Consider the following 10,051-nt stretch of genomic DNA (forward strand, 5'->3'; position numbering starts at 1 on the left):
AGCTTAGGCCACGCCCCTTTCTGGAGTTCCGCCCCTCATTTTGCTGTCCTGGTCCAGATTCCGAGGCTTGAGACTCAGAACCTGGAAGGGGACCCGTGGCACCGTTCATAGAATGCAAGAGCCGCTTCTTTTGGGGCGAGGGTCATATCCTCGGGAACCCGAGCCATTCCATCCAGCTGCTAGCCTCAAACAGGTCTTGGAATCGTGGTTCCTCTCTAGGAACCTCGGAGGATCTGGCCACCCTGCCTTTCTCAGGTGCAGAAAGCCAAATTTTCCGCAGTGAGCTAGGAAGATTGCTGGCTTTTCCCACTCGTCTGGATAATCTGAGTGCAGGACCTTTGCCAGACGTGAGGGCTAGACTGGTGGGCAAAGCCTCTCCTGACCTCCCGACCCTCGACGAGAACCCAGACTCGAACTGCACATCCCCTCCGGGGGGAGGAGGGGCGGCGCAGTCACGCGCACATCTCACTTGCGTTCACACACGCGTAAGGCTCACGCACTCCGCCCCGCACACCTGCGCTCCGCCCCTTGGTCCCGGGCCCGCAACGCGAGTAGGCATTTGGGAACCCAGGACGGTTTCGGAGGCGCCCTCCCCCAACCCCTCTATTTCCCTGGCCGGAGTGATCCGGAGCCTGTCGCGGTTCCCTACCGGCCCACATCCTTCCCTCCCCCCGTCTGCCGCGGAACCGGTATCCGCAGCCACCAGCCCGGAGCCGGTGAGGCGGCAAAGGGGGGAGGGGGAGGAAGCAAGGGATGAGCTCCGGGAGGGCGTCGGGGGCCCTGAGCCGGACGAGGACGCCCCTGGAGCCGGGACCCGAACCGGAGCCGGAGCCGGAGACAGAACCAAACCACCGGTACCGGGTGGGCCAGGTGGTCGGGGTGGGAGGAACCGAAAAAGAAGGGACCCGGGAATGCAAGGAGGGGAGGGGGCTGCACGATGCCTGGCTCGAGCCGGTGTAGTGGGAGGTGTCGACCCTGACTCAAGGGAGATGTCTGGGCTCGCTGCCTAAGAATTTCGCCCCATCTCGTGCTGCAGTGTCCTTGGGAGGGACGGGGGCGCGGAACGAGCTGTAAAAGATAGCGGTCTGGATATCAGAGAAGTGGGACTGGGTCGTGGCAGAGGGCCTGCGTAGCTGCCATCTGGCCTCCAGCATTCGGAGATCTTGGCCGACCAGCACCCTGAGTCCGGACAGCTCCTTGGTTGGGTAGGGGGTGGGGCGGGCCTCCTACTGCGGATCCTAAGATGCATTCCTAACTCTGCCGGGTCCCCAGCTGCAGCCCACTAAACCCAGGAGGCGCCCTGGCCCGCGCTCGCCCCCCAGGGCCTCATGTCGGAACCACAGCCTGACCTGGAGCCGCCCCAACATGGGCTGTACATGCTCTTCCTGCTTGTGCTGGTCTTCTTCCTCATGGGCCTTGTAGGCTTCATGATCTGCCACGTGCTCAAGAAGAAAGGCTACCGCTGCCGCACGTCTAGGGGCTCAGAGCCTGATGATGCCCAGCTCCAGCCCCGTGAGTGAGGAGCCTAGAGCCCCAATTAAGTCTCCCTTACCCTTCTCCCCAAACTTTTCTCTGCCTCCCTGGCCAACAGACCCAGCCCAAATTCTGATGAAGTCCAAAAGACAGCTTATGATACATTTTTTTGAGTCTGCATGTAGAGTGGGACCACCCTGAAATCAAGACTAGAGAAGGGGGTCCACTCATGGTAGTCCTGGGAGCCCATTTCTTCTCCTACCTTTTCTGGCCCGATGCATGAAGGCACATAGATAAAGGGATATATATGTCTTGAGCTAGTACCCATGGGGCCATCAGGTCATGTTCCTCCAAAGCTGACTCATTTCCCACTTTCTTGCCAACCTCTTTCATCCTTCAGCTGAAGACGATGACGTGAATGAGGACACAGTAGAGCGGATTGTTCGCTGCATCATCCAAAATGAAGGTGGGTATAGGCCAACAGCTTACCCCTTCCTAAACTGACTTTCTCTTGCCCTGACCTCTACCTCCACTGACTCCCTCTTCTCCCTCTCCATCAGCCAATGCTGAGGCCTTGAAGGAGATGCTAGGGGACAGTGAAGGAGAAGGGACGGTGCAGCTCTCCAGGTGAGCTGGAGACAAGGGGCAGCGTGACTTAGCTTACCTTGGAGTACCGTCTCCTCTAATACAGGCTTTCCAAGTACCATGGAAGTTTGGTAGTGGGGGGAAGGGGGTAGGTGGACAAGGCTAACTGACCTATGAAAGAAGTTTTGTAGCAATCCTTTATCCTTCAGTGTCTCCCATCTGGACACCATCAAGCCTAGCATCCACCTCTGGTATTACTTCCTTTGGTTAAACATTGCTCTCTTTAGTAAGCAGGGTGGAAAGGAAGGACACGTGACCACTCATGGCTTAACAGTGAATTTATTACAAAGGATGTTGAGACCTGGGGAAAGTGGGGTTTGAGGAAGTCTGAAGAGCATATTCAAAGAACAGGATGCAAGAGCAGGAAGGGAATTGAAGATATCGTTTCTGCTCCCTTCCCTTCTGTGGTCCAGTGTGGATGCCACCTCCAGCCTGCAGGACGGAGCCCCCTCCCATCATCACACAGTGCACCTTGGCTCTGCAGCTCCTTGCATCCACTGCAGCCGCAGCAAGAGGCCCCCACTTGTCCGTCAGGGTCGCTCTAAGGAAGGAAAAAGCCGCCCCAGACCTGGAGAGACCACTGTTTTTTCAGTGGGCAGGTGGGGATATAGTAGTCCAAGAAAAGGGAGGTTAAACTGGAGCCCCAATAATCCTGTCCCCTCAAAAGTTGGGCCCCAATTCTTTCCTCTGAATTTCCTCTAGGCAACTACAGCAGGGGTCAGGTGGCACAGTATCCCACAGTCTCAGAAGGCTTCCCTACCCGAGGTCAAACCCAGGGAGGGACGTTTAGGGAGCCTCTGAGCTGTCAGCCTGAGTTGTAACATTCTCTTCCCACCCAGATTCCGAGTAACACACATTGAGAAGCGCTACGGCCTACATGAACATCGTGATGGTTCCCCTACGGACAGAAGCTGGGGCTCTGGTGGAGGGCAGGAGCCAGGGGGTAGTCAGGCGGCTGGAGGAGGGCAGCCTAGGACAGGGACAGCTGCCATTGAGAGGCTGCTCCCTGAGCCGCCACCCTCCCAGGCCACAGCCACCCACTCAGTGCAGAATGGAAGACTCCAGGATGCCAGCCTCGTCCCTTGTACACTTGAGGGGACCCCTGGAACCTCTGCAGAACTGAACTTGGGCCCTAGGGGGAGAGACCCAAGCCCAGGGCTGCCTAGTCAAGAAGCAAATGGACAGCCAACCAAACTGGAAACCTCAGGTCAGCAGGTATGAAGACATGGACAGGTTGCACTGGGCAGTGGCGGACACACATCTTACCATCACTACTCTGGGCAACATGGGTATGATCCACTTCCTGTTCCCATTGAATCCTTCCCCTTTCTCTCAGGAGTCTCTACCACCAGAAGCAGGGGGTATATGAGGCAAGTCTCCCTGAGCTCAACATCAGGTAATCTCACCCTCCTGCCCTCTATCTAAACTACTCAAGCCCATCAACTCCCTGAATCCTGGAGGTGGGTGAACTGTAAGCTTAGTGTGTGGGGAGCGGGCACAGGTTCCTCCAGGAGTTAAGATACAGTGCCTGGAGAACAGAACTTGACTAGGCAGCAACACTGCTTCCCTTCCTTTCTTCCAAGCCTCAGACTTCACTGTGCTGATGGGTTACCAGCAGGCATTGCCAGGGGACGGATAGCCAGGAAGGCTCTCCCCTCCACTGGACAGCTCTGCCCCTCAGTTGAGGGACCAGCTCTACTTCCATCTGGAGATACATGGTCCCGGGCTGAGAGCCCTCAGGAGGAACCCCTCCCAATTCCCAGCCCCTCATTCTGTTCCCTTTCCCCACCTGCCAACAGGTTGCCTGGCCTGCCTTCCCCAAAACCTCGCTCCACATGCTAGAGCGTGGCTGCTGGGACCAGGCCCTACCCTCGGTGGGCCCCTAAAGCAATAGCACCTTAGGCCCCCTGCCATCTTGGCACAAGAAGCCCAGGCCCTGGCTTGGACTTCATACCCTTTATTCACTGTCAATAAATCCGCTCAGACCATTACAGTTGCTCTGCATCCTGGCTCCAGCTCCTTCTGACTTCCAAGGTCTGCTCCTCTCCTGGCTCCAGGCCTAGTGACCCTGGCATTCAGGGTGGGGTTGACCACAGAGGCAGGGGGAAGACAGAGATGAGCCAGAGCCATGCAAGGCTTTGGGAGATGGGTTCCAGCCCACCTTAGATATGGGGTGATGGCAAGAAGTCAAAAGAGTACTTCCAGAAATGACAGGAGAACAATGGGGGTGAGGATGCGTGGGTCCAAATCCCAGAAATGGGAACAGGGTAAGTCTCCACCCCTGGAGGTGAGAACGGACATCGGGAAAGATTGCAGCTTTTGCCTATGTCGCTCCAGACCATTGAAGGGGTGGTTTCTGTCAGCGTGGAGACAGGGGCAGCAGCATCACTGGCGGGCAATGACTCCTGGCCTTCAAGTGAGAGGATCGGGATGACCAGGGTCCGGGGCTTTGGCTGGTGGGGGAGGTGGTGGGCGCATCTGCAGTGGACATACATAATTAGTGCTCCAGAGACTGTCTTAGGAATATCCCTGACAATTACTTCAGCCCAGCAAGCAAATAGGAATGACCCTTCTGTACAGTCTCCTCTAAGTCAGGGCACCTTACCGGCCTAAGTCGAGGCACCATCATGTCTAGGGGTCCAGGGCAGTCAAGGACTTTGTCTAGAAATAGAAACCAAAAGTCAATTCTCAAGCTCTGGTCGGCTCCATACTGCATCTCCAGCACTTAGGGTAGTGATACTTTATAAATACTTGTTGACTTAGCCAAAAAAAAAAAAAAAAAATCACCAGCAGCCTAAGCTATAAAATCCATTAGTCCATCCATTCTCAACAAATACTTAATGCACAATTGCTTTGTACAAAGTACCAAAGAAACGGAGTGGTGTGCAAAGCTGCCCCTCAAAATGCCTATTGAGAATCCCATAATATCACAGACAGACAGACAGACAGACACACACACACACACACACAGAGAGAGAGAGAGAGAGAGAGAGAGAGAGAATGCCCAAGTACTAAATTATTCAAGTGCATGAGATGGTGGTGCCCCTGAAGTTAGGGAGGGTGGCTGAGAAGGTGGGCACACTAGAATATTTTAGGAAGGCTGAGTATTGGATGGTGGAAAAGAAGGGCTGGGGCTGTAGACATAAGTTAGTGGTAGGTATGTATGTGTGCCTCGCATGAACACGATCCTAGTTTGATCCCAGCACCCACAGAAAAACAATCCAACAGGTCAGCAGTGTAATAGATAAGAGAAAACAGCCCAAAGGTGAGTACTGTACTTCAGAACTGAAGGACACTAACAAGAAAACATACACTTTGGGAGAATATAAGAATGCAGAGAGAAAAGATAGCGAATTTCTTAAATAATAATGATCTAAGACAGCCATGTTTACTGTATGCCAGCACAATGTTGTATACTCTTAACAGGTATCTTGGATAACTTTTTCCTTATGTATACAAGGGTTCTGCCGGCGTGTATGTCTATGCACCACATGCATGCCTGGTGCTCACCAGAGTCAGAAAAGGGAGTCAGTCAGATCCCTTGGAACTACAGTTGCTGATGACTGTGAGCTGCCATGCGGGTGCTGGGAATCAAACAAGGTCCCCTGCAAGAGCAGCCAGTGCTCTTAACCACTGAGCGAACTCTCTAGCCCCTGATAACAATTCAATAAAGCAATGCCTTTCCCTTCACTGTATAAAGAATGTAAACCAAGCTAGGCTGTTGCCTCCTACTTCTAATCCAACACGCTGGGAAGCCTGGGGCAGGAAGAGTGCTCGTTCAAGGTTAGCCCTAGCTCCAAAGACTAAAAGATAAACAACACAAAACATGGACCAAGGACCAGACAAGTTAAGTCTCCCACCTCAAGTTGTACAGCAGAAGGTGACACAGGAGTATGAACCTGGCTCCAAATCCAAGCTTGCATCCCCATCCTTGTGCCATAGGCCTTATTCCAAGTACACAAGGGCACACAGGGCAGGGGAAGGCAGAGTCCAAGCCTCTTCCTTACCACTGCTGATGTTCCCTAGCCTCAGCTTCTGTCTACTCACCAGAAGGCAGAGCAGGCGCAGTAGATCCGTCCAAGGCACAGGTGGGTGCAGGAGGGGAGAAGCTGGGAGGAGAAGGGGACGGCAACATCTGGAGACAGGGTAAGCAGACAGTCATTTGTGGTCTGTGGGAGGGAGGGCTTACAATGCTTCTTCTCACCCCACTCTCAGTTTTTCTCCCATTTCTTCCCAATACCCAAAGCAGCCAGGGCTGGTGAGATGGCTTAGCAGGTAAGAGCACTGACTGCTCTTCCAAAGGTCCTGAGTTCAAATCCCAGCAACCACATGGTGGCTCACAGCCATCTGTAATGAGATCTGACACCCTCTTCCGGTGTGTCTGAAGACAGCTACAGTGTACTGACTTATAATAATAAATAAATCTTTGTGGGCCAGAGCAAGCTGGAGTGAGCAAAGGTCCTAAATTCAATTCCCAACAACCACATGAAGGCTCACAACCATCTGTCCAACTACAGTGTACTCATATACATAAAATAAAAATAAATCTTCAAAAGCAGCCAAATGAGGGTTATAACTGGTCCATATTTCAACAGCCAATATTGACTGAATAGTTATTATGTGTCAAGTATTCTGCTAACACTGCACATACGCAAATCTATTCAACCTTGACCACCACCTTGGGAGCTATGTCTTCTGAGGGCTGCTATAGAAGAAGTGAGACTCAGTTTGAACCATCCATCGGAATCATGGTCACTTAGTGGCAGAGTACTGACTAGAACTGGGGTGGGGTGTTCTAACTCCCCTATACAATCCCTGCTGTGTCATGACAAGGCAACTGTGATGGCTCAGTGGTTAAGAGCACTAGCTGCTCTTTCAGAGGTCCTGAGTTCAATTCCCAGCAACCACATGGCAGCTCACGCTATAGATATAATGGGGTCCAATGTCCTCTTCTGGTGTGCAGACAGACATGCAGACAAAGCATCCACATACATTAGACCACGTCTTGTGTACCATGGGGCTAAGGAGGGGCCCTCTCTGATCTCTTGTCATGACAGTGAGCCTGCCAAAACAGCTATTATAGTTGTTATTTTACACGTGCAGAAGGCAGCTCAGAGAAGTTAAGTAACTACCCAAGCTTATGCTAGAGCTATTTGTACTCAGGCCTATCTGGTCCTAAAGTTCCCAAGAGAGACCTAAGCCCCCATAGGAGGCAAACTTGGGTAGGAAATAGGGCTCTAATGTTAATATGGAGCATCACTGAGGTGAAAAGGTCAACAAAGAAGTACCAGGAACAGAGAGAAAAATGAAGCTTCACCTACCTCTTCAGGGTCAGAGAGCTCAGGTGGCCCCGGGGGACCAAGCAGTTCCTCTACCAGGAGAGATGGGAAGACTCCAACATGGCCCCCAAATTCTCCCCTCCAGAAGCCATCATCCACTCCATCTTGAGCCCTGGGCAACAGGCGGATGAGTGCCCCTTCAGGGAAACTTAGCTCCTCTCCACTCTGTCCCGTGTAGCTGTACAGAGCACGTGCCAAGAATGCTACAGGAGCCCAGAAGAGAGGATGAAGTAAGGCAGTGGGTCGTGTACACCAGCGCCATGGCACCCCAGAACCACCCAGTGACCTGTGTACCCATGGTCTCTGGATCCATTACCACCTTGTCCTACCTGTGGGCTCTCCTCCTGAGGGATTGTCGATGCCATGGCAGCTCTCAGGCAGGGACAGATCCGGGAAGTTGAGATATCGCTCAGGGACAAAGCCTGCTTCACCGTGCTGGTTCCGAGCCTGCTCCACCCAGCAGTGTGAACAGGTTATCAGACTTGCTCAGCAGTCCACAAAGTCCTCCCACTAACCCCCAACCAGGGTCCCATGCTCACCTTCACCCACTCATCAGCATCTCCTTCCTCTATGACCTCCAGCCACTCACCCTCTGTGATGGTCAGCTCGTCCTCACGTCCTGCCTGAGCCCCACAGGGAACGAGTCAAGATTTGCCCCCCTCCCCACCGCTGTTGCCCGTCTGCAGTTTCCACACCCATTCACACCTGATAGCCGAACACTACATGTGCAGGGCAGGGGAGGGGTCTGGTAGCCAGGGCTGGTGGGGCAGGCTCCTCAAAGAGCTCCCCAGCTTCCTCACATTCGTCGAAGTCAGAAAGCTCTGCATCCTCAGCCTAGAGCGGGGTAGAGGACAGATACCATCTCAAGGACTGCACGGATCTCCCGTAGCCCCATCTTAACTCTAAGGAACAGTGGGAATCCTCCTTCAAGACAGTACCCCTCAACCAATTATTATGCATCATAACCAAAACCACCATAGGACAGGAGGATACTAAATAAAAGCGATTACAACAACTAGGTCCTTCCTATGAAGTATCTTTTGATAGATACACAGATAGCGTCACTTAATCTTCTGCATAACCTAGCACTATTTTGTGTAACTATGGTAACCTCACTTTACTTTCGAAGAAACTGAGGCTCACAAAGTTTAAGTCATTTTCCAAGGTCATACGGCTCATAAGCAGAGTGGCTGGCACTCAGTTAACTTCTAGTCTACTCCCAGAAAACCCATGGTTCTTAATCAACACATGGTGGGTTTATTGAGGAGTCCCCTTGCCAGAAACTGCATTGTAGCCTCATGGTAACCCTCTGAATTAGACACTGTGGTTCCCATTTTAGGGGCTCTGGCTTCTTTTTTTTTTTTTTTTCTTTTTTTTTTTTTTTAAGATTTATTTATATATTACATGTAAGTACACTGTAGCTGTCTTCAGACACACCAGAAGAGGGAGTCAGATCTTATTACGGATGGTTGTGAGCCACCATGTGGTTGCTGGGATTTGAACTAAGGACCTTTGGAAGAGCAGTCGGGTGCTCTTACCTGCTGGGGGCTCTGGCTTCTAACAAGGAATTTTCGCTTCCCAGGTGTGCATGGTTAGGGACAAGGAGGAGCTAGCTCACCGTGGGAGAGAGGTCCCTCTGGGACAGTCGAGCTTCGCTAAGTCGCCGCTCCTGTTCCACCTCATCCTGGGCTTGGGTCATGGCTGGCTTCAGCCAGCGCTGTACATCGAGACCAGCCTCCTGTAACAGGGCCAGCCGGGCGGCCCCTTTCACCTGGCTCACCTGGTATGAGGCAAAAGAGAGTAGTATGTCCTGGCTAGTTGGGTCTAGCCTCTGCTTCCCTCTTTTTTCCCTCCCATGGTGAAGAGGGTTGGGTTGTCCGAGGAGGCAGGATTTCTGTGGTTCTTAGACCGGGGCTGTGGCTCACCTGTGCCCGTCGGATGTTCTCCCTCACTTCCTGTAGCCGCTGTTCTACGCCTGGAGCTTCTCGCCCTGGGGCCTGCTGACGCCTCTGCTCCAGTCGCTGCAGGACCTGGTGAGGATGGCATAGGTGGGTGGAGATACTGTGGGCCACAGCTTACTCTGAGCCTGGCACTTCGCTAGTTGCATCACGTGCGTTAGGTCATCTATCTTCCCTTTGAGGTAGGTATTATCATTGGCTCCAGTTTAGCCATGAGGAAATCAAAGTCCAGAGAGATGAAGTCATTCCTCACCCAGGGTTAGAGAACTCACAAAGCAACAGGAAAGAATACAAACCCAGTCTGTCTAGTGCCAGAAGCTGTGCTCTGAACTACTGCATCATACCCTTGTTACAATTCCTTTCCCTCCCTTCCTGTCTGCATCAATGGTCCCTGTCACTCAGCTTTTCTTACCCACCCCCAGTACCTACACCCCCACCTCACCCGATGCCCGTGATGCTGGATCTTGTAGTCCCGGGCAGCCCTGCTTGTCCAGCGCTGAACCTCTTTCTCCAGGCCACTCTCTCCAGCCATGCCTCCTGCCCCCCACTCCAGGCCACATACCTGAAGGAGACAAGGAATGCTTGAAGGGGAAAAAAAACAACGTACATCCTTTTTTTTTTTTTTTTTTTTTTTTT

The 10,051-nt window shown here is 52.7% G+C and overlaps 2 protein-coding genes across 4 annotated transcripts in view; one reads left to right on the forward strand and one right to left on the reverse strand.

The window, feature by feature from the left end:
- Positions 1-42: 42 nt before the first annotated feature.
- Positions 43-4,122, forward strand: Rell2 (RELT like 2). 2 transcript variants are annotated; one of them, XM_021151047.2, is made up of 8 exons: positions 43-854; positions 1,273-1,512; positions 1,874-1,939; positions 2,034-2,100; positions 2,532-2,717; positions 2,958-3,333; positions 3,455-3,514; positions 3,702-4,122. In XM_021151047.2, exons 2-7 carry the CDS (start codon positions 1,329-1,331, stop codon positions 3,485-3,487), a joined length of 912 nt encoding a protein of 303 aa, XP_021006706.1. In that variant the 5' UTR covers positions 43-854; positions 1,273-1,328; the 3' UTR covers positions 3,488-3,514; positions 3,702-4,122. The 2 variants fall into 2 exon arrangements, with proteins under 2 accessions (XP_021006706.1, XP_021006707.1); XM_021151048.2 differs by having other exon boundaries at positions 43-861; positions 3,702-4,114.
- Positions 2,382-10,051, reverse strand: part of Fchsd1 (FCH and double SH3 domains 1) — a 12,502-nt gene continuing 4,832 nt past the window's right edge. The window contains exons 11-20 of one of the 2 annotated variants that reach the window (XM_021151051.2): positions 9,858-9,977; positions 9,383-9,487; positions 9,076-9,237; positions 8,163-8,291; positions 7,997-8,080; positions 7,787-7,904; positions 7,440-7,660; positions 6,166-6,253; positions 4,724-4,779; positions 2,382-4,596 (exon numbers count right to left, since the gene is read on the reverse strand). In XM_021151051.2, the coding sequence (XP_021006710.1) occupies positions 4,531-4,596; positions 4,724-4,779; positions 6,166-6,253; positions 7,440-7,660; positions 7,787-7,904; positions 7,997-8,080; positions 8,163-8,291; positions 9,076-9,237; positions 9,383-9,487; positions 9,858-9,977 (1,149 nt within the window). In that variant the 3' untranslated portion in view covers positions 2,382-4,530. The remainder of the gene's footprint in view (positions 4,597-4,723; positions 4,780-6,165; positions 6,254-7,439; positions 7,661-7,786; positions 7,905-7,996; positions 8,081-8,162; positions 8,292-9,075; positions 9,238-9,382; positions 9,488-9,857; positions 9,978-10,051) is intronic. The other variant, XM_029471906.1, reaches the window with a different exon arrangement.

The sequence above is a fragment of the Mus caroli genome, chromosome 18 (genome assembly GCF_900094665.2).
Source record: "Mus caroli chromosome 18, CAROLI_EIJ_v1.1, whole genome shotgun sequence".
Classification (NCBI taxonomy): Eukaryota; Metazoa; Chordata; class Mammalia; order Rodentia; family Muridae; genus Mus; species Mus caroli.

What these genes read in the sequence shown, in the direction of transcription:
- Rell2 (XM_021151047.2), top strand. Translation starts at nt 1,329, where the DNA reads ATGTCGGAACCACAGCCTGACCTGGAGCCGCCCCAACATGGGCTGTAC. An exon ending in CTGCATCATCCAAAATGAAG is followed by an intron (nt 1,940 to 2,033) that starts GTGGGTATAGGC and finishes CCTCTCCATCAG; the next exon opens with CCAATGCTGAGGCCTTGAAG. An exon ending in TGGAAACCTCAGGTCAGCAG is followed by an intron (nt 3,334 to 3,454) that starts GTATGAAGACAT and finishes CCTTTCTCTCAG; the next exon opens with GAGTCTCTACCACCAGAAGC.